At 41.2% G+C, this 24,167-nt stretch overlaps 1 protein-coding gene across 1 annotated transcript in view; it reads right to left on the bottom strand.

The window, feature by feature from the left end:
* Positions 1–24,167, bottom strand: part of clpb (caseinolytic mitochondrial matrix peptidase chaperone subunit B) — a 128,828-nt gene that overhangs the window by 87,399 nt on the left and 17,262 nt on the right. The window contains exon 3 of the mRNA XM_034168191.1: positions 7,649–7,735. Coding sequence (XP_034024082.1) covers positions 7,649–7,735 — 87 coding nt within the window. The remainder of the gene's footprint in view (positions 1–7,648; positions 7,736–24,167) is intronic.

The raw sequence follows: 24,167 nt of genomic DNA, 5'->3' as shown, positions 1-24,167 counted from the left end.
GCGTGCTCTTATGATTCTGTCACCTTAGAAAGTTCATTATCTCCTGAAAAATAATGTATTCCATCTTTTCTAATGTAAGAAATACATCTGCATATTCAGGCATTCTGTAAAAACAGCATTGTGGAGACATTCCACATGTGCGTTCACGGCGGCAGTAAAATAGTTGTGTGACACAGACAGCAAAGTCAGCACACGTTAGGATCCAAAATCCATCAGACTCTCAAAAAATTAAGAGTTTTGGGGTGAAGTGTGTCGTCTCCTCTCTGTACATCCTATGTAAATCTGAGCCATCGCTTTCGAATGAAAGCTCAGAAGCGTCATTAGGGGATGTAGCAGAGTTCCTTTCACTCTGTCGGCCATGGGAATGTTTCTGCGTTTGCTAAAATGCACGTCACACTCCAAGAAACAGCATGAAATGCAGAACAAGACGTTTTCTGGAAATGCACCCGCTGGCTCGCAGAGTGAGAGGGATAATTAGTAATAAAATACATCAGCAACCACTAATTACAGTGCATCCAGAAAGTGTTCACAGCACTTTACTTTTTCCACATTTTGTTATGTTACAGCCATATTTTAAAGTGGAAGAAATTCATTTTTTTCCCTCAAAATTCTACACACAACACCCCATAATGACAGTGTGAAAAGGTTTGTTTGTTTGTTTTGGCAAATAATAAAAGTAATAATAAAAATCCTAAGAAATCACATGTGCATAAGTATTCACAGCCATTGCCATGAAGCTCAAAATTGTGCTGAGGTGCATCCTGTTTCCACTGATCATCCTTGAGATGTTTCTACAGCTTAACTGTAGTCCACCAAGCATAAATTCAGTTAACTGGACATGATTTGGAAAGGCACACACCTGTCTACATATAGCTAAGGTCTCACAGCTGACAGCGTATGTCAGAGCACAAACCAAGCATGAAGTCAAAGGAATTGTCTATAGACCTCTGAGGCATGATCTTCAAGGCACAAATCTGGGGAAAGGTACAGAAACATTTCTGCTGCTTTAAAGGTAACAATGAGCACAGCGGTCTCCATCATCTATGAATAGAAGACATTTGGATCCACCAGGACTCTTCACAGAGCTGGCCACCCATCTACACTGAGCGATCAAGAGCCTTTGTCAAGGAGGTGACGAAGAACCCAATGGTCCCTCAGTCAGAGCTCCAGCATTTGTCTTTGGGAAGAGGAGAACCTTCCAGAAGGACAACCATCTCTGCAGTAATCCACCACTCAGGCCTGTATGGTAGAGTGGCCAGACGGAAGCCACTCCTTAGTAAAAGGCACATGACAGCCCACCTGGAGTTTGCCAAAAGTCACCTGAAGGACTCTCAGACTATGAGAAACAAAATTTTCTGGTCTGATGAGACAAAGACTGAAGTCTTGAGATGAATGCAGCAATGTACAGAGACATTCTTGGTGAAAACCTGCTCCAGACTGCTCTTGACCTCAGACTGGGGTGATGGTTAATCTTTCAGCAGGACAATGACCCTAAGCACACAGCCAAGATATCAAAGGAGTGGCTTCAGGACAACTCTGTGAATGTCCTTGAGTGGTCCAGCCAGAGCCCAGACCTGAATCCAATTGTACATCTCGGGAGAGATCTGAAAATGGCTGTGCACCGACGCTCCCCATCCAACCTGATGGATCTTGAGAGGTGCTGCAAAGACGAATGGGCAAAACTGCCCAAAGATAGGTCCACCAAGCTTGTAGCATCATATTCAAGAAGACTTGAGGCTGTAATTGCTGCCAAAGGTGCATCAACAAAGTATTCTGCAAAGGGTGTTATGTGTCGGACGCAGCTCGGAGAACCGACCAGCGTTTGAAGGACCCAGTATGAAATAAGCAGAGCACGGTACAAAGGCTAACTGAATTTAATACATAACAGTGATGTGATACAAAACAACAAAAGAGTGTGCGGTCTGGCGTGGTGGTGATACGGTGCGCTCCCAGCAGCGCTAACGGTCTGGAGCCAGAAGCCGTTCGGACCCAAGGACCCCGCCGACACCCCCCAGGTGGTCGCAACAAACCGAGTCTGTGAAAGAAGGAACCATTATGTGAGTCCACACTCTACACACAGAGAGACCACTCAAAGGTGTACATAAACAGCAAACACTTCCTGGCTTAATTACTAATCAGCTTCCCAACCTGCAGGCATGGAACATCCAGTTCACAAAACTCCACTGCAGTGGAAGCCGATACATGACTAACGTACAGCTCAATATAATAAGGTGTGAGGGACACCACATTTACTGACTGTATAAACGTTAGTCACAAAATCTAACGTACCTCAGGAAGTGTGCTGACGAGCGTGAGACCTCACCCCCTCCTCTTTCACAGACCGTGCATCAAACCCTGGACGTTCTCTGCATCCACTGATGATGAGATGGCTCCCGAGACGACGATCTCACCCGTCTGGTCACAAGGTCGAGTCTCTGGCAAATACACACACTGTATACTCCAGTCTTAAATGCCACCATGTTCCAATCCATATAGATGCACCTCAGCTGTGAGTCCTGACGAGCCGCAGGTGATCAGGGTGAGGTCCTGATAACCTCAGCAACACAGCCACTCAGTCCCACATGCAAGCCACCTGGAAGGAGAAACAAAGGGGAGAAACAAAAAGGCAGCCAGGGCCCCCCCAGCCATATAACAAAGGGTGTGAATAATTCTGTACGTTTCATATGTGATTTCTTAGGGTTTTTTTTTTCATTTTTAATACATTTGCAAAAATCCAAAAAAAAAAAAAGTTTTTTCACATTGACATTATGGGGTAGCGTGTGTAGAATTTTGAGGGAAAAAAAGAATTTCATCCATTTTGGAATAAGACTTGTAACAAAATGTGGAAAGTGAAGGGCTGTGAATACTTGCGCTGTACTCCACCTCTCCCCCAATGTCTGCTGTGATAGGTTCCAATCCCCCCGTGAACCTTAATTGAAATAAGCAGGCATAGAAAGTGAATGAATGAAACCTTTGCAACACCCTAGTTTTCATTGTTCTGAAGTCCAAACCAAAAGGACGATACACACTGGCATCTGCAGGATGGTCATGAATGTGTATCCATATCAAATTACAAATTTCACATTTAAAGGCTACAGACAGCACAGGGTCTATATGTGCACTAGCACTTTTCTTGTATTTTATGTTTGCTTTTTTCATAAATAACTAAATCACTGTGATTGGTGTATTTATTACCTGAGGATGTATTACTCTGCTGTACTTCAACTATCTGATGCATGCTCATCCTACTCAGCAATACTCTATTGCCACCAAGCCTTCTACTTTTTCTTAAACCACTCATCCCTCCATCGTTTTTTGTCTCCCCTCCCATTGACTCAATTGGCTGCCAGGTCGAAACGGTCAACAGGGGTTTCACATGGGTGAGCTCTTACTGTGCACGTGAATGCAGCGAGAGAGATAGAGATGGGCATTGTGTGTTAAAGAGTGCACACACAGGGCCTGGACCTTAACCTCTCTGATTTAGTTTTGCATCAAAGCTAGGCAAACAGTGCCAGACTCAAAATGTTTAACCCTTAATTCTTCCACCCTTCTACTCCACCCGATTTTTCCCCACATAGCCACACCATGACCCCTGAATACAAGAGGCCAGTGGACTCGTCACTTTCTAATGGTCAGAGAAATGTCATATTTTCCAAAGGCAATGTGTAAATTCTTCTGCTTATCGTTTCAGACACAAGAAAATAAAAGCATGCTGAGACTCAAGAGGCAGAATAATTCAACCGTAAGATCTATGGTTAGATTTTGCCGATAGTTGAAACCTTTTTCATGAGTAATGCGCCCTGTGTTTTCACTTAACGGCTGGAAATAAAGTTGTCTGTGACTGAGTAATCGACAGTCTGCAAGATATTTGATTGAAGCTCCCCTTGTTTGTCTGCATGCGTACAAGCGTGTGAATGTGTGTTTACAGTATGTTTTTATTCACATGTGCATCTGTAAGTGTGTGAGTTTGTGAGCGTGCGTCTGCATGAATGATGTGTGTGAACTGATGTTCAGTCTTCCCTGCAGCAGTGACGGCTCACTGGGGGTTAGAAGACGGGATTAAACACAGAGGAGTGTCACTGGCTTGCTGAGTTATAGCACTCATAACGCACACACACACACACACACGACAGTGCCGTGACACACACAGAGTACAAGTACACAATGTGCACATACAGATACACTATAAACAAATTTAATTTCTAAATGTGCTTAATAAATAGTGATGCAATCTCTGCCATATGGTTGGATGCGAGAAAATTAAGTGCCTTAGTAATGTTTTTGGAATTATGATCTTCCACAACACCTTCAGTAGACTTGGGCACAGACTACTGTATCAGCTCCTGAACTCTACTAGAGGAGAACTCTAAAGCTGTCTTTCCAAAATATGCATCATACATTTAGCCAGTTGGTTTGCTGATAATGGAGACAAAAAGTGTGTCAACCTAAAATATGACATTAAGGGATTATTTACATCAGGACCTGGTAACTGAAGGCCATAACATATAATTTACATTTCGAAAACTCAACCATTCAGTGAGCGTTGAATCACTGCAACTGTGGTGCCGTCATTCATGAAGAGTGGGTTAACATGATTTACATAACTGACCAATTAATAAACAGATCATATTAATAATTAGTATTCCCGTAATTTACATTTTATGAATGAAATAAGCAGCCAGTCTGCTCTATGTCAGCCTGATCCCGTCACATCTCAGAAGCTAAGCAGTGCAGGATCTGGTTAGTACTTGGATGGGAGACCTCTTTGGAACACCAGTGGCTGTGTGTGTGTTTCTCTAGGTAACACTAGAGTTGCGTCAGGAAAGGCATCTGGTGTAAAACTTGTGCCAAATACCAATGCAGATCTGGCTGTATCCACTGTGGCGACCCCAAACAAAACAACGGGAGCAGCCGAATGGACAACAACAACATTTTATGAATGAAATATTCAGGTATGTTATTCAGGAAGAGAAAATCCAGAAAAAGTACACCCTCAGGACAGGGGTTGGAGTTCTAGGGCCCTAGAAGCCGAAGAGTTGTAGATGCTCTGAAATGCATTTTCCTGAATGTGGGAGCAATACACTGAAGAAATTTCATGAGACTTTCATGAGAAGATTTTGTGAAATACAATAGTGTGACTATTTATGAGCAAAGATACACATTGTGACAATCCTGTCAATAATATACCTCTATCCCCAACGGTAGGCTGATTATGTGCACAGCAGTACAAGCTAAAGACCCTTGGCCAAGGTCCTTAATCCCCTAGTTGCTCCCGGTGTGTAGTGAGTGCCTTGCATGGCATGTGAGTCTGTCTGTGTGAATGGGTGAATGGGAGGCATAATCATGAAGTGCTTTGACCTTCTGAGGCAGACGGAAAAGTACTACGTAAATGCAGTCCACTTACCGTATCTCCTCGGTCCCCACAAATCAGTAATTCAAAGTGTCAGGGATTACCCAAGTACACCCTTATGTTAAATATGAAAGAAATTGGTCAACTGGTTCTTGAGCTATCACGCTAACAAGCAGAAACGGACAGACAGACATGATGATCACTAAGGATAATAGCATGTCATGTTTCTACAGTAATGTTCAGTATCTGAATAGAGAAATAAAGTTACAGTAAATAGCCAACACAGTACAAGTATGAAACCATCTTAGAATTACAGGTTATGAAATAATACCAGCACAGGTTAGTTATTCTGAGATATTGGACCAATAATAAAGATGTCCATTAACAATACAGTCCTTCACAAACTTTGACAAATGAAAAACAGTGAGGATGGTCAATCAATACAAATGAGCTGATTATTTTTTCAGCAATATCACACCTCCGACACCCATTTTGTTCTGTGACAGTCGAGCAAACCTATCACATTTTGTCCTGAACCTGTGACAGGGTGGTTGTAACCCCCGGTGTGACTGGGCCTTAAAATGTAGTTTATCTTATTTTAAGTCACAATGTTTTTTTGTTTTTTTTTTGGGGGGGGGGGGGGGGGGGGGGGGTTGTTCTAGTCAATAAAATTCACTTATTTACTCAGGAGTGCTTGCTTTTCATACCAGTTAAAGTAAAGTCAAACTTTAAATGAACGTATTTTCATACAATTTGACCAGTTTAGCTCACATTTAAGTCACACTGTGCACTGCAATAGAAAACACGTCAGTCATTTTCAAATACAGTTGCCAAGCAATCATAAGTGATATCATAATTTTTGATAACAGCTACATCAAGGTGTTAAAACTGAATGTTTCTTTATGGTCATTTCTTCTGTTGTCAAGATCAACGAAGAAAGTTTAGGGAGAATTTCATCTCAACAGACTGTTATTTGAGATAGCCAAGAAAAGCAAGTGAGTGAGGCAGCTCAGCAATGGTCCTGCATAGAGTACAGTATGTTGCCAACACATATTTTCAAGCAATATTTTCAAGCATTTTAGGTTTATGTGACAAATCTTGTTGTTACTACTCTCATGGCTCAGATGTACAGCCAGGCAACATCATCAAAATTCTAAATCTGTTGCAGAGTTTTTGGAGTTTCAAGGTTTGGGGTTTTTCTTGCAAGCTGAACTAGTTGGAACAGGTGGAACCAAACCGCAACATATCTGGAAATTAACTGATTTAATTGTATTCTTGAGAACACAGATACAGTATGGAAGCAGCTGCACCTTGTCTACTGATGTTTGCTTTGTCACTTGTCCGCATGCCTTTGTAATTAATATGTAAACATACTAACACAAAAGACAGATTTTTACATCCACCAAGGATGTAATAAAATCACTACCATTTATTTATTTGTCTGTCCGTTAGAAGGATTAGGTCAAAACTACTGCATGAATTTTGATGAAATTTTCAGCACAGATAGATATTAGGCCATGGAAGACGCCATTAAATTTTGGAGGCAATCTGGATCCGGATTCTGGTTCAAGATTTCACTTTATATAGGCTTTTTAAGGATTACTTCAAAACTACTTCACAGATTCTCACCAAATTTGCACCACGGATAGAATATTAGGGCATGGAAGAGTCCACTGAATTTTGGAGGTGATCTGGATTGGCGGACATCAGAAATCTCAGATTCCTCTTGTACATTATTTAAAATGATTTGGCCAAAACATTATATATTAATGTTGTCTTCATAATAAAAAAAAATAAAAAAAATATCAATTCTTTAGTAAGACTTCAACTATATACACTATTCAATTATAACCTCAAGAAGCAACAGCTATCAAAGCAAGTAGAGTTTCAAAGCAAACTTATTTTAAGCCATTTTTATATTTAAATTTCACAAATGCCTCTCACATAATACATAAGCCCATTACAAAAAAAAAATGTACTTTTAGAGTCCTTATGGTGTACCCCAGACCCCACAAAAAATCCCTGTAAATTGGATTTGGTCCAGCCTTAACCTCAGTCCTCTCTGTGTTCTGGGGGGCCAGCAGGCTAATTTAATTTGCTGGACAGACAGAAGGAGGAATGGGTGAAGACCGTCTGTCAGTCTGAAAGTCACACTTTGCACTTCTAAAGGCACACCGTAACAACTGGAGTAACGGCACAGATGAGAAGTAGTATTATACACGGATGCCTGAGAAACCTTAAAGCAGGCTGTGTTCATCAGACCTACATTATAGCAAGTCAGAGGAAACACACACACACCTGTGCTGACGGTTCATGGCAGCCACCATGAGAGGAGTCCATCCTAAACGATGGCGATGATTTGGATCTACCCCCTCATCTAACAATCTGTTGGGAAACAAAAATAAGTGGTTATAATTTCATGTTAGCAAAAGTGTTACATTTAGTGGCGCTAGTTTAAGAAGGCCAATCCAAATTTTCAAACAATATGAAACATTCATCCATTTTCTGAACCTGCTCAGTCATGTTAAGGGTGATGGGGGGTTGTGGGGGCTGGCGCCTATCCCAGCGGTTACTGTGCAAAACCCAACAGACATATTGACAGACAAACACACTCGCACCTAAGATCAATTTAGAGTCACCACTTCGCCAAACCGGCATGCATTTGGAGGTGGCAGGAAGCCACAGCACCTAGAGGGAACCCACACAGACATAGGGAGAACAATTTCTTCTTTTATTGTGCGTCTGGGTTTTTGTGAATGGCAGAAATCCTGTGCTGATTTTAGCTTTCCAAGAACCGAAAACATTTTTGTGAGTTTGTGTATAACACTGAGCAAGCTGTGTACAAAGTGGGAAATGTTTTTCAGCAGAATCTTAAAACATGTTGAAAACATGTTTCATGTTGAAACATATTTAACATGTTGAAAATGCTGTAATGTCTGGTGGTGTTTTAAACCAAGAAGGGGGTTGTCCAATGTGCAGTCAATGTAACACAAAAAACTGAATTTTCCATATCTGAGCAATGGGTAATACTCAGGTGTACACTCGACCTACAGAAGCTTTATTGCAACATATTAAAACTAACATGCAGCAGGGGTTAAAACAAAACATGTATGGTAAAAATGTAAATACGTATATGTCAAATTACACCTGGTTTTATGTCATAATTCAACATATGATTTTTTTTTTAGCTTTCAGTATTTTATGTTGCAGGATGAAAAAAGATCTGTAAATTGTACTTTAACAATTCAAAGTTGCAATATAATTGCTGGACAACAAAACGATCATCTTGTTGTAGATCATATCATGAGGTAGGATGATTTTATCCCACAGTCAGAAAAGACCTCTCCTGAGTGTTGAAAATGCTATTTCTAGAGCCAGTAATTTGAGCATTTGTTAGTATTTGTTATACAGGACACAATGCGTACAATAAAAAGTGACTGAAACTTAAAAGGTAAGAATGAACAGGGGTGGAAAAAAAAACATGACCAGCTGTTAATGTGACTGAATAAAAGAGCTGCTTGCCTTGTCAGACACAGCAGTGTGAAATCAGTCCATGTTTCTGTCACCCTTGACCAGTTGCAGTGTTTGTGTGTATGCCAGGTGTGTACTGAGCACTCCGCCTGAGGGTACGACATCAGGTAGTGAAGCAGCACAGTGCTGTGTGTGTGTGTGTGTGTGTGTGTGTGTGTGTGTGTGTGTGTGTGTGTGTGTGTGTGTGTGTGTGTGTGTGTGTGTGTGTGTGTGTGTGTGTGTGTGTGTGAGAGATCCTTCTGCCGAGCAGGCAGACAGAGAGTGTGTTTACTATCAACACTGTGGCCTCTGTCTGCTCTGCACTTTACTCCACTGCTCTCTGGCTCCATCTTCAATACTTCCGCATGCAGCATCCAAGTTTGGGACAGAATAATGACTTGTTACCCCAACTTATTTGAGCAACTCTTTCCCCTTTCCCTTCAATCATCTAATAAGTCCCAGCAGAAGACTGCCCCTCCCTGAGCCTGGTTCTGCTGGAGGTTTCTTCCTGTTAAAAGGGAGTTTTTCCTTCCCACTGTCACCAAGTGCTTGCTCACAGGGGGTCATTTTGACCGTTGGGCTTTTTACGTAATTATTGTATGGCCTTGTCTTACAATATAAAGCGCCTTGGGGCAAGTGTTTGTTGTGATTTGGCGCTATATAAATAAAATTGATTGATTGATTGATTGATAATAAATGGACTGTGCTGAGTTTTGGCATTTGATCATTTTCTTTTTGGTTTCAGCTGTCCCCAGTTGCTCCGTGACACCACAGGAGATACCGTCGAGATTCACATTTGGAGGATTTTTACTGTGGATGCCCTTCCTGACAACTCCAGCCGTACATGGAGAAACGTGTGCAGCTCCTGGTGTTTCTAACTGGTCTCCCAGTGAAGTACAAATCAGGACCTACTCTGCTTTAAATCTGGTATCTGTAGCAATCAGGTGTGCACAGAGTAATATGAGGTCTGTTAGAAAAGTATCCGACCTTATTATTTTTTTCAAAAACCATATGGATTTGAATCACGTGTATTGCGTCAGACAAGCTTGAACCCTCGTGCGCATGCGTGAGTTTTTCCACGCCTGTCGGTTGCGTCATTCACCTGTGAGCAGGCTTTGAGTGAGGAGTGGTCCACCCCCTCGGCGGATTTTCATTGTCAGGAAATGGCAGAATGATTTGGCAGCTGGAAACCATTAGAAAAATTTATCTGGCTTTCGATGAAAATGTTACGGGCTTGGTAGAGTATAAGGAATGTTACTGTCGCTTTAAGGACGGCCCCCAGCGCCTGTGGGGCGCGCTGCACTCCGAAGCCGCCATCGACAGGTTGTACGACCATTTCATTTCTAAACGGATGGCTGTCTGGATCCGTGACCATCGTGTGCCATTTCTCTGGTTATCACAAGAGATGGACATCAACCATTTTCCGGCAGATTTCACTTTTAACGAGATTTTGTCATGGAAAGCCGAGCGGAGGCTTCGCGCGTCACGATGGATTCGCTACTGGAGCGAGACAAAACCACCTCCATTTTGGTCTCACAGGACGGCTTTGAGATGGCGTTCAGACAGCTGTCGGTGGTTTTTCCATCGAGTGATTATCCGAGAAATTGTGGATGTGCCTGGACATGCCAGAACATGTCCCGTGAGGCTTCATCACAGCGTTGCTTTGCGCCATGAGGCACCGCCGCAACGCGCGGAATTCCTCCACACGTCTGTCTCAATGTGCCGAAAAAGTGCTGATGTCCATGTCTTTTCACAATTCCTGTGCTAGTCAGACGACGTCCCGGATAAAACACGGCGTCCAGTTTGGAAATGAACGGCACATTCCACTGTTACAGGAGTTTTTGTCATGGAAAGACGAGCAGAGGCTTCGCGCGGTGCCACATGGCGCAAAGCAACGCCGTGATGAAGCCTCACGGGACATGTTCTGGTATGTCCAGGCACATCCACAATTTCTCGGATAATCACTCGATGAAAAAACCACCGACAGCTGTCTGAACGCCATCTCAAAGCCGTCCTGTGAGACCAAAACGGAGGTGGTTTTGTCTCGCTCCAGTAGCGAATCCATCGTGACGCGCGAAGCCTCCGCTCGGCTTTCCATGACAAAATCTCTTGTTAAAAGTGAAATCTGCCGGAAAATCGTTGATGTCCAGCTCTTGTGATAACCAGAGAAATGGCACACGATGGTCACAGATCCAGACAGCCATCCGTTTAGAAATGAAATGGTCGTTCAGCCTGTCGATGGCGGCTTCGGAGCGCAGCGCACCCCACAGCCGCTGGGGGCCGTCCTTAAAGCGACAGTAACACTCCTTATTCTCTACCAAACCCGTAACATTTTCACCGAAAGCCAGATAAATTTTTCTAATGGTTTCCAGCTGCCCGTCTCTAACAGTTTCTGAAAAAATTCTGATGGAAAAAAAGCCCAAATCATTCCGCCACTCCTCACTCAAAGCCTGCTCACAAGCGAATGACGCAACCGACAGGCGTGGAAAAACTCACGCATGCGCACGAGGGTTCAAGCTTGTCTGACGCAATCACACGTGATTCAAATCCATATGGTTTTTGAAAAAATAATAAGGTCGGATACTTTTCTAATAGAGCTCGTATAGCTGCACTCTACATACCAACCTCTGTTTCGAGAAGTGACGTTTAACAGGCATCCTCATAGGCTTTCCTTGCCCATCAATAATAGATAAAGCTAAATATCAGCATTGAGCAAGCGCACAAAATTATGCTTCCTGCCTTGTCATACTAGTTGCTTGTAAGCATTGTGTATCAATAGTGATAGAAGTGTGGGATGAGTTGCTTGGTTTATTGCCACCATGACCCGAACAAGCAGCAGAAAATTAATACTGTTAATGAATGAATGGTAGTGATGAAACACTGCAATTAACCAAGTGACCAGCCCCTGTGTTGAAAATTCCAACAGCTCTGTTTGTACAATATAACTGACAAATATAATGTATTAAAAATAAAATTTATCTCCACTTGAAGATGTCAAACTGCAATTCTTTTCCTTCATGCACATGTTCATGTGGTATGCTGCCAATGGCCATATGAGCACTGTCTTATAATCTGCAGTGGTAAAGAGAGTTTTGTGGCTGGTTTCAGTATTGACCCTTTTTTGCACCGTTTTTGTTGGACCACTTCACGAACAGGCTAAATATGGTAAAGTGGCAACTTCCTCCAATTTTCATGAAACTTGCGGAATTTGCTCCCATAAGCAGGGTAATGGTGCCTCTGTAAGTTTGTGTGCAGTGTGGCAAGCCATTTTGGGTGGTTTCTGTAGGGTGCCACCTGGGCAGCCTACAGCCTACCCATAAATCTGAAGGGGTCATAAATCTTCACCTACCTGCCTGAAACTGGTCCTTAATTGGTACCCCAGTGTAAAGTATATCTATCTATATATTATGCATTTATTGTTATTTACATTAATTATTAACATCTTGTTGTCTTACTACAATTTGTACATGTTCAATAAAGCCTCTCAATCAATCAGAAACAATATTTTATTTATGTTTTAATGGCGTCTGCAGGAGGGCATGCGTGTGTGCATACATGAGCTTTTGACAAGAGCAGATGTTAGCTTTGAGCGAACGGAAGTTAGCGTGCACGCTGACATCCATGAAATGTCTTGTAAATCACTGCAGAGGTGTTATCAGCTTCCAAAAGCAACATTTTCAGTTTTAGAAGTGTTTATTTCTCGGTAGCTTTTACATAATATATGATAAAGAGGTTATATTTACACACAAACGAAACAGAGTTTGCAGCTAGCTAGACCAGCCACTGATGTCACAGTGCCATTCTACTCTGATGGGCTGTCACCCCCGCTCACAAAAAACAAAAAATGTAACAGACTGAAACAGAATGTGACTTTCTAACCTCTTAAAATAGGTCAAGGTTAGCCATCTCTGAACTTGTCCAAGATCTGTGTCCCAAGAATGTTCCCTGGGAATCTGAAGACTCTGGCAGTAATAGGTCTGGACTATGCTGACCACAGACAACAGGACGCAAAGTCTTCACAATACCCGATGGCCATATTTGATGGCCTCGGGTAATAATATCAGTTATCAAGTTGTTCACCAATGAATATGGCTTTATACACCCTGAAGAAAACCGTACACCCTGAGGCCGAAGAGTGTATGGTTTTCTGAAGGGTGTACAAAGCCATATTCATTGGTGAACAACTTGATAACGATTTTATCATATACCTATAAGTGGTTTTATGAAGGGTGTAAAAAGCCATATTCATTGGTGAACAACTTGATAACGATTTTATCATATACCTATAAGTGGTTTTATGAAGGGTGTAAAAAGCCATATTCATTGGTGAACAACTTGATAACGATTTTATCATATACAGTGGTCCCTTGTTTATCGCGGGAGTTACATTCTAAAAATAACCCACGATAGGTGAAATCCGCGAAGTAGTCAGCGTTATTTTTTACAATTATTATAGATCTGTTAAGGCTGTAAAACCCCTCACTACACACTTTATACACTTTTCTCAAACAGGCATTAACATTTTCTCACTTTTCTCTCCTGTGTAAACACTCAAAGTTCAAACATTAGTAGAAAAAAACAACATTTTCCTATAAATAATTGTGATGGCTTTTAGAACTAATGAATTTAATTTTAACGATCAACCTACGAGGTTGGACACGTAAGAAATTATTAATAGTGACTCACCAGTATTTCATAGTTCCTCTGACTGCGCCTCTTCGTCGTGGCGCCGCTCCGCTGTCCGGATTGGCTGATTACTCTGGTGGTATGAAAAATATTACCCGTCCACGAAAACGGTGTATTGCTATTTATTCTTTAGTGTTTTATCCAATCATATTGGCGTATCATTTAGCTGATAATAGACGCATATTACCCCTTACCAAAGTGTGAGCATCAAAAATGTATTTGAACATTTTCAACAGTTTCCAGATTGGCCACAGTGTTCTACAATGGTACTATTACCAATGATAACACAAGGTTTCCTGCCCCAACTGAGTATCCAATTTTATTTATTTTTTAACCAAATACATACAGAATCAGGTGTCAGAAATCTGCAATGGTTTGCTTCTGCTTAAGACTCATTCGAAGAAAGAAACAAACCAAATACCACTTTGACCTCCCCTCTAGCAGGGTAAAACAGTGTTTGCACACACAGGTACACAAACACACTGCAATTCTGATTAAAAATGTAGTATTTTACATTTTTGTTCATCAGTGATTTAACAGGAAAATCTAATTTGAAATGTCTAGACATTCCCATTCCAATGAAAATCTAAATCTAATTTAAAAAAAAACAAACTAATTATCAACTTATAAACCTCATTTTAAAATTGGAAAAAAAATACGTTGTGACTTGCCCAGTGAAATAATTGTAAAAATGTGAATCCAATCGCTTATAAATTGTAATAGGATACCAAAAACAAATTGTGTCCATTGGGTGCTAAAATTCTTCACACATACTAAATTACATTTATTTAAAGACATTACATACATTTATTTTTTGAATGTGTTAAACACATTAAAAATAAATCATGCATTTGCACATGATTCCACTGTGTAAAACTTTCAGGTACAATTCAATTTCTTGTGTTAAAATCACAAAATGTTGGAGTATAGAGTTTTATTGTGAAATCTTTCTGATGGCACACGGTAGTACATCTATAAACAAAGCACTTAACACATTGTTGAGCTTCTCTCTGTATTACTGCACTCTCGCCTGAACCATCTGCCACACAGACACCAGTAATCCAAGCCAACAAATGAAGACACACATGGTTAAACACATGTACTCCTACACCCAACAACAAAGACACACAGGTAACACATGCACGCACTAACACAAGTCAAAAAAAAAAAAAAAGGTAGCCACAAAGCAAAATGAGCAGTGTGTTTACACTGCATGTAGCCCCTTGTGTTTATTGTACTATTTCAGTTGCTTAAGATTTTATTTCTGGCATTTTTGTGCAGGTTTTTGCCTACAGATCACAGAAACTTGTGTCATTATTCACATTCAATATCTTTAAAAATGTTTTGCATTGTTAAATCACAGCACTACAAGCACAATCCAAGCTGTACAACCAGATCACTGAATCAGCCTGCAACTGTCTGTGTGTTGAAGTGTCGTTGAGCAATGACTGTGCTGTCCTGAGCATGATGTTTAATCTACAGCTGGTCTGCACGAGGCCGGTGGTGCAATGAGCATTCCAGCCAATATATAAACATTCACCTATCTTATGAGGATGATCACTGTTGTAGGCCCACAGGCTGGCTATCACGACTCTGCTGCTGCACATTGGTGGCCTCTTAACCAATGTGCATGTGTCTGCTCCCCTTTATAGTTGCCACTGGGTGCAGTGCCCCATATAATACCGGACAGCAGGGTGTAGAAGAAGCCCAGAAGAATAACACGTTACCATAAATGTTTTGTTCATGATAAATGAAAATATGTCTAAAATGTGTTTATTATTTGAACTGTCATACTTAATAAACAATGTGTTAATCATTTCTAAATGAAGTAACATTTCAGTTAATAACCAGTTACTATTTTTTACTACTAATACTATACATGCACAGACAACAAAACAACCCCCCCCCCCCCCCCCCCCCCCCAAAAAAAAGAAAAACCCCAACCACATTCATAGTGAATTTGGAAGGCTTATCCACAATATTTCCAAACAATACAAATAAGAGTAGTTTACGAAGTCACATGCCACACTCAACATTAAATCTTGTAATGATTTATACAGTGAGGGAAGTGCGATTTTGCAAGTTCTCCCACTTAGAAATCATGGAAGGGTCTGAAATTTTCATCTTAGTTGCATGTCCACTGTGAGAGACATAATCTAAAAAAAAAAAATAAAAAAAAAAATCCGGAAATCACAATGTATGATTTTTTTAATAATTTATTTGTATGTTACTGCTGCAAATAAGTATCTGAACCCCAACCAACCAGCAATAATTCTGGCTCTCAGAGACCTGTTAATTTTTCTGTAAGAAGCCCTCTTATTCTGCACTCTTTACCTGTATTAATTGCACCTCTTTGAACTTGTTACCTGTATAAAAGACACCTGTTCACACACTCAATCACTCACACCAGGACACCGGGGACAAAACTGTAGACCTGCACAAGGATGGGATGGACTACAGGACAACAGGCAAGCAGCTTGGTAGAAGACAACAACTGTTATGATTATTTATTAGAAAATGGAAGAAACACAAGATGACTGTCAATCTCCCTCGGTCTGCTTGAGGTTCACCAGTGACCATCTGGATGATCCAGAGGAGGCATGGGAGAAGGTCATGTTGTCAGATGAGACCAGAATAATGTCCCTGCAGTTTAACAGCAGGAGTATTCGGGTTGACCACATTGGGCAGAGGCTGATACAAGATCAGTGTCTTCTTCAGGTTGATGTGAAGACCAAGCTTGGTATAGGCTTCATTGAAGGTTTCAAGGATTTTCTGAAGACCTTCTTCTGTAAAGGATGACAAGCTGCTGTCATCAGCACACTGGAAATCCAGGAGCGAAGTGGTAGTGATTTTCTTCTAGGCTCTCAGTCGGCTCAGGTTGAAGAGCTTTCCATCCATTCTTTACACTGCACCTTTCCCTTGATCAAGTAGAGGATTCTTGCCACAAAGATGATGAAAAGCGCTGGGACAATGACGCAGCCCTGTTTTACTGATTCAGCATTGAAGGCTTCAGTTTTTGTGCCATTTACCAGAACTGTGGCAGAGATGTCACTGTCGAGAAGCCTCAGGATCTTGATGAATTTCTCTAGACAGCCCATTTTGCTCAGGATCTTCAATAGAAGTTGACGTAACACACTGTTGAACACCTCTGTCAAGTCAATGAAGGCAAGGTACAATGGTTGATGTTGATCTCTACACTTTTCTTGGAATTGGGGGACAGTGAAGATCATGTCTGTTATCCCTCTTGACGGTCAGAAGTCACGCTAAGTTTCAAATCAAATCAATTTTATTTATATAGCGCCAAATCGCAACAAACAGTCGCCCCAAGGCGCTTTATATTGTCAGGCAAAAGCCATACAATAATTACAGAAAAACCCCAACGGTCAAAACGACCCCCTATGAGCAAGCACTTGCCAACAGTGGGAAGGAAAACTCCCTTTTAACAGGAAGAAACCTCCAGCAGAACCAGGCTCAGGGAGGGGCAGTCTTCTACTGGGACTGGTTGGGGCTGAGGGGAGAGAGTCAGGAAAAAGACATGCCATGGAAGACAGCAGAGATCAATCACCAATAATTAAAAGCAGAGTGGTGCATACAGACCAAAAAGAGGTGAATAAAAAGAAACACTGGGTGCATCATGGGAAACCCCCCAGCAGTCTAAGTCTATAGCAGTATAACTAAGGGATGGTTAAGGGTCACCTGATCCAGCCCTAACTATAAGCTTTTTCAAAAAGGAAAGTTTTAAGCTTAATCTTAAAAGTAGAGAGGGTGTCTGTCTCCCTAATCCGAATTGGGAGCTGGTTCCACAGGAGAGGAGCCTGAAAACTGAAGGCTCTGCCTCCCATTCTACTCTTACAAACCCTAGGAACTACAAGTAAGCCTGCAGTCTGAGAGCGAAGTGCTCTATTGGGGTGATATGGTACTACGAGGTCCCTAAGATAAGATGGGACCTGATTATTCAAAACCTTATAAGTAAAAAGAAGAATTTTAAATTCTATTCTGGAATTAACAGGGGGCCAATAAAGAGAAGCCAATATGGGTGAAATATGCTCTCTCCTAGTCCCTGTCAGTACTCTAGCTGCAGCATTTTGAATTAACTGAAGGCTTTTCAGGGAACTTTTAGAACAACCTGATAATAATGAATTACAATAGTCCAGGCTAGAAGAAATAAATGCATGGATTAGCTTTTCAACATCACTCTGAGACAAGACCTTTCTAATTTTAGAGATATTGTGCAAATGCAAAAAAGCAGTCCTACATATTTGCTTAATATGCGCATTGAAGGACATATCCTGATCAAAAATGACTCCAAGATTTCTCACAGTATTACTGGAGGTCAGGGTAATGCCATCCAGAGTAAGGATCTGGTTAGACACCATGTTTCTAAGATTTGTGGGGCCAAGTACAATAACTTCAGTTTTATCTGAATTTAAAAGCAGGAAATTAGAGGTCAACCATGTCTTTATGTCTGAAAGACATTCCTGCAGTTTAACTAATTGGTGTGTGTCCTCTGGCTTCATGGATAGATAAAGCTGGGTATCATCTGCGTAACAATGAAAATTTAAGCAATGCTTTCTAATAATACTGCCTAAGGGAAGCATGTATAAAGTGAATAAAATTGGTATTAGCGCAGAACCTTGTGGAACTCCATAATTAACCTTAATCTGTGATCTTAGTCTGTAATTTATTCCTTAGAATTGAGTGAGTCCATATTTTTTTCTCTCTGCTTGGTCTAAAAAAGTAACCCTTACTGACTGCCACAATTTTTTTTTCCTGATTTCTTATAGTGTTTCTTAAAGCCAGAAAGTAGCCATTTGAAATGACTTTAGTTTTGTGTCATGTCTGTGATCTGCTTTTTTTCTACAAAATTAAACAACTGAATGAACATCCTCTGAGGCCGGTGATTCTATAATTATTGCCAGTGGTTGTATAAAGTGAATAAAATCGGTCCTAGCACAGAACCTTGTGGAACTCCATAATTAACCTTAGTCCATGAAGAAGACTCCCCATTTACATGAACAAATTGTAATCTATTAGATAAATATGATTCAAACCACTGCAGCGCAGTGCTTTTAATACCTATGGCATGCTCCAATCTCTGTAATAAAATTTTATGGTCAACAGTATCAAAAGCTGCACTGAGGTCAAACAGGACGAGCACAGAGATGAGTCCACTGTCTGAGGCCATAAGAAGATCATTTGTAACCTTCACTAATGCTGTTTCTGGACTATGATGAATTTTGAAACCTGACTGAAACTCTTCAAATAGACCATTCCTCTGCAGATGATCAGTTAGCTGTTTTAAATGGTAAATGGACTGCATTTATATAGCGCCTTTCCATCTGCATCAGACGCTCAAAGCGCTTTACAATAATGCCTCATATTCACCCTGATGTCAGGGTGCTGCCATACAAGGCGCTCACTACACACCGGGAGCAATAGGAGATTAAAGGCCTTGCCCAAAGGCCCTTAGTGATTTTCCAATCAGGCGGGGATTTGAACCTAGGATATTCTGGTGTCAAGCCCAACACCTTAACCACTAGACCATCACCTCCCCTCTGCAGATGATCAGTTAGCTGTTTTACAACTACCCTTTCAAGAATTTTTGAGAGAAAATGAAGGTTGGAGATTGGCCTATAATTAGCTAAGATAGCTGGGTCAAGTGATGGCTTTTTAAGTAATGGTTTAATTACTGCCACCTTAAAAGCCTGTGGTACATAGCCAACTAATAAAGATAGATTGATCATATTTAAGATCGAAGCATTAATTAACGGTAGGACTTCCTTGAGCAGCCTGGTAGGAATGGGGTCTAATAGACATGTTGATGGTTTGGAGGAAGTGACTAATTAATGAAAGTAACTCAGACAGAACTATCGGAGAGAAAGAGTCTAACCAAATACCAGCATTACTGAAAGCAGCTGAACATAAAGATATGTCTTTGGGATAGTTATGAATAATGTTTTTCTCTAATAGTTAAAATTTTATTTGCAAAGAAAGTCATGAAGTCATTACTAGTTAAAGTTAAAGGAATACTCGGCTCAGTAGAGCTCTGACTCTTTGTCAGCCTGGCTACAGTGCTGAAAAGAAACCTGGGGTTGTTCTTATTTTCTTCAATTAGTGATGAATAGTAAGATGTCCTAGCTTTACGGAGGGCTTTTTTTATAGAGCAACAGACTCTTTTTCCAGGCTAAATGAAGATCTTCTAAATTAGTGAGATGCCATTTCCTCTCCAGCTTACGGGTTATCTGCTTTAAGCTGTGAGTTTGTGGGTTATACCACGGAGTCAGGCACTTGTGATTTAAGGCTCTCTTTTTCAGAGGAGCTACAGCATCCAAAGTTGTGCTCAATGAGAATGTAAAGCTATTGACGAGATAATCTATCTCACTCACAGAGTTTAGGTAGCTACTCTGCACTGTGTTGGTATATGGCATTGAAGAACATAACAAAGAAGGAATCATATCCTTAAACCTAGTTACAGCGCTTTCAGAAAGACGTCTACTGTAATGAAACTTATTCCCCACTGCTGGGTAGTCCATTAAAGTAAATGTAAATGTTATTAAGAAATGATCAGACAAAAAGGGGTTTTCAGGGAATACTGTTAAGTCTTCAATTTCTATGCCATATGTCAGAACAAGATCTAACGTGTGGCTAAGGTGGTGGGTGGGCTCATTTACATTTTGAGCAAAGCCAACTGAGTCTAATAATCGATTAAATGCAGTGTTGAGGCTGTCATTCTCAGCATCTATGTGGATGTTAAAATCACCCACTATAATTATCTTAACTGGGCTAAGCACTAAGTCAGACAAAAGGTCTGAAAAATCACAAAGAAACTCACAATAACGACCAGGTGGACGATAGATAATAACAAATAAAACTGTTTTTTGAGACTTCCAATTTGGATGGACAAGACTAAGAGTCAAGCTTTCAAATGAATTAAAGCTCTGTCTGGGTCTTTGATTAATTAATAAGCTGGAGTGGAAGATTGCTGCTCCTCCTCCTCCTCGACCCGTGCTTCGAGCATTCTGACACTTAGTGTGTCTCGGGGGTGTTGACTCATTTAAACTAACATATTCATCCTGCTGTAACCAGGTTTCTGTAAGGCAGTGCCAATTATCTATGAAGCCCACCTCAGTTTTTGGACACCACTCAGATAGCCAGCAATTCAAGGAGAACATGCGGCTAAACATGTCAATCCCGGTCCGATTGGGGAGGGGCCCAGAGAAAACTACAGAGTCCGACACTGGTTTTGCAAAGTTACACACTGATTCAATATTAATTTTAGTGACCTCCGATTGGCGTAACCGGGTGTCATTACTGCCGACGTGAATTACAATCTTACAAAATTTACGCTTAGCCTTAGCCAGCAGTTTCAAATTTCCTTCAATGTCGCCTGCTCTGGCCCCCGGAAGACATTTGACTATGGTTGCTGGTGTCGCTAACTTCACATTTCTCAAAACAGAGTCGCCAATAACCAGAGTTTGTTCCTCGGCGGGTGTGTCGCCGAGTGGGGAAAAACGGTTAGAAATGTGAACGGGTTGGTGGTGTACAGGGGGCTTCTGTTTAGAACTACGCTTTTTCCTCACAGTCACCCAGCCGGCCTGCTTTCCCGGCTGCTCGGGATCTGCTGGGGGACAGCTAACGGCGGCTAAGCTACCTTGGTCCGCACCAACTACAGGGGCCTGGCTAGCTGTAGGATTTTCCAAGGTGCAGAGCCGAGTCTCCAATTCGCCCAGCCTGGCCTCCAAAGCTACGAACAAGCTACACTTATTACAAGTACCGTTACTGCTAAAGGAGGCCGAGGAATAACTAAACATTTCACACCCAGCACAGAAACGTGTGGGAGAGACACGAGAAGCTGCCATGCTAAACCGGCTAAGAGCTAATAGCTGCGCTAAGCTAGCGGATTCCTAAAAACACACAAAGTGAATAATGTGAAAATAATTCAGAGGTGATTCAGCAGAGAGGGTGCTTTAGTTAAGGCACGTGAAGATTACACTGTGAAATAAATCGTTATCTAGTTATCTCGATCAATCTAACTACGCAGATTAAACAGCTAACAGATACAGCAAAACACCGCTGTGCTCCGGAACAGGAAGTGATACAATATCGCAGTGAGAGCCAACCACCAGTAGAGTGCAGTCGCTAGTGCCTTTCAGTAAGGATGTTTTCTGCTGTCTGATGTCTTCTACTTTCTACTCATCACTAATTGAAGAAAATAAGAACAACCCCAGGTTTCTTTTCAGCACTGTAGCCAGGCTGACAAAGAGTCAGAGCTCTATTGAGCCGAGTATTCCTTTAACTTTAACTAGTAATGACTTCATGACTTTCTTTGCTAATAACATTTTAACTATTAGAGAAAAAATTACTCATAACCATCCCAAAGACATATCGTTCTCTTTGGCTGCTTTCAGTGATGCCGGTATTTGGTTAGACTCTTTCTCTCCGATTGTTCTGTCTGAGTTATTTTCATTAGTTACTTCCTCCAAACCATCAACATGTCTATTAGACCCCATTCCTACCAGGCTGCTCAAGGAAGCCCTACCATTAATTAATGCTTCGGTCTTAAATATGACCAATCTATCTTTATTAGTTGGCTATGTACCACAGGCTTTTAAGGTGGCAGTAATTAAACCATTACTTAAAAAGCCATCACTTGATCCAGCTATCTTAGCTAATTATAGGCCAATCTCCAACCTTCCTTTTCTCTCAAAAATTCTTGAAAGGGTAGTTGTAAAACAGCTAACTGATCATCTGCAGAGGAATGGTCTATTTGAAGAGTTTCAGTCAGGGTTTAGAATTCATCATAGTACAGAAACAGCATTAGTGAAGGTTACAAATGATCTTCTTATGGCCTCAGACAGTGGACTCATCTCTGTGCTGCTTTTGATATTGTTGACCATAAAATTTTATTACAGAGATTAGAGCATGCCATAGGTATTAAAGGCACTGCGCTGCAGTGGTTTGAATCATATTTATCTAATAGATTACAATTTGTTCATGTAAATGGGGAATCTTCTTCACAGACTAAGGTTAATTATAAGTGCCACAAGGTTCTGTGCTAGGACCAATTTTATTCACTTTATACATGCTTCCCTTAGGCAGTATTATTAGACAGCATTGCTTAAATTTTCATTGTTACGCAGATGATACCCAGGTATCTATCCATGAAGCCAGAGGACACACACCAATTAGCTAAACTGCAGGATTGTCTTACAGACATAAAGACATTGATGACCTCTAATTTCCTGCTTTTAAACTCAGACAAAACTGAAGTTATTGTACTTGGCCCCACAAATCTTAGAAACATGGTGTCTAACCAGATCCTTACTCTGGATGGCATTACCCTGACCTCTAGTAATACTGTGAGAAATCTTGGAGTCATTTTTGATCAGGATATGTCATTCAATGCGCATATTAAACAAATATGTAGGACTGCTTTTTTGCATTTGCGCAATATCTCTAAAATTAGAAAGGTCTTGTCTCAGAGTGATGATGAAAAACTAATTCATGCATTTATTTCCTCTAGGCTGGACTATTGTAATTCATTATTATCAGGTTGTCCTAAAAGTTCCCTGAAAAGCCTTCAGTTAATTCAAAATGCTGCAGCTAGAGTACTGACAGGGACTAGAAGGAGAGAGCATATTTCACCCATATTGGCTTCTCTTCATTGGCTTCCTGTTAATTCTAGAATAGAATTAAAAATTCTTCTTCTTACTTATAAGGTTTTGAATAATCAGGTCCCATCTTATCTTAGGGAACTCATAGTACCATATCACCCCAATAGAGCACTTCACTCTCAGACTGCAGGCTTACTTGTAGTTCCTAGAGTTTTTAAGAGTAGAATGGGAGGCAGAGCCTTCAGCTTTCAGGCTCCTCTCCTCTGGAACCAGCTCCCAATTCGGATCAGAGAGACAGACACCCTCTCTACTTTTAAGATTAGGCTTAAAACTTTCCTTTTTGCTAAAGCTTATAGTTAGGGCTGGATCAGGTGACCCTGAACAATCCCTTAGTTATGCTGCTATAGACTTAGACTGCTGGGGGGTTCCCATGATGCACTGAGTGTTTCTTTCTCTTTTTGCTCTGTATGCACCATTCTGCATTTAATCATTAGTGATTGATCTCTGCTCCCCTCCACAGCATGTGTTTTTCCTGATTCTCTCCCTCAGCCCCAACCAGTCCAAGCAGAAGACTGCCCCTCCCTGAGCCTGGTTCTGCTGGAGGTTTCTTCCTGTTAAAAGGGAGTTTTTCCTTCCCACTGTCGCCAAGTGCTAGCTCACAGGGGGTCGTTTTGACCGTTGGGGTTTTTCCGTAATTATTGTATGGCTTTGCCTTACAATATAACGCGCCTTGGGGCAACTGTTTGTTGTGATTTGGCGCTATATAAATAAAATTGATTTGATTTAGTGGTCTTAGATGGCTGTTGGCAATCTATGCAAGATCCTTTCCTGCAGTAGACAGCAAGGAGATTCTGTGGGCTTTTAGGTCTGCGGGAATTTCCTCTTGAGCCCACATTTTTATGATGAATTGGTGTAGTTGGCATTGGGGAAAGGGACTGCCTTCTTTAAAGACCTCAGTGCGAATGTTGTCTTCCTCGTGGGCTTTGCTGTTTTTCACGCCTTTAAAA

Source organism: Thalassophryne amazonica, chromosome 4, assembly GCF_902500255.1.
Source record: "Thalassophryne amazonica chromosome 4, fThaAma1.1, whole genome shotgun sequence".
Taxonomy (NCBI): Eukaryota; Metazoa; Chordata; class Actinopteri; order Batrachoidiformes; family Batrachoididae; genus Thalassophryne; species Thalassophryne amazonica.
This window is presented reverse-complemented; position numbering and strand designations above follow the sequence as displayed.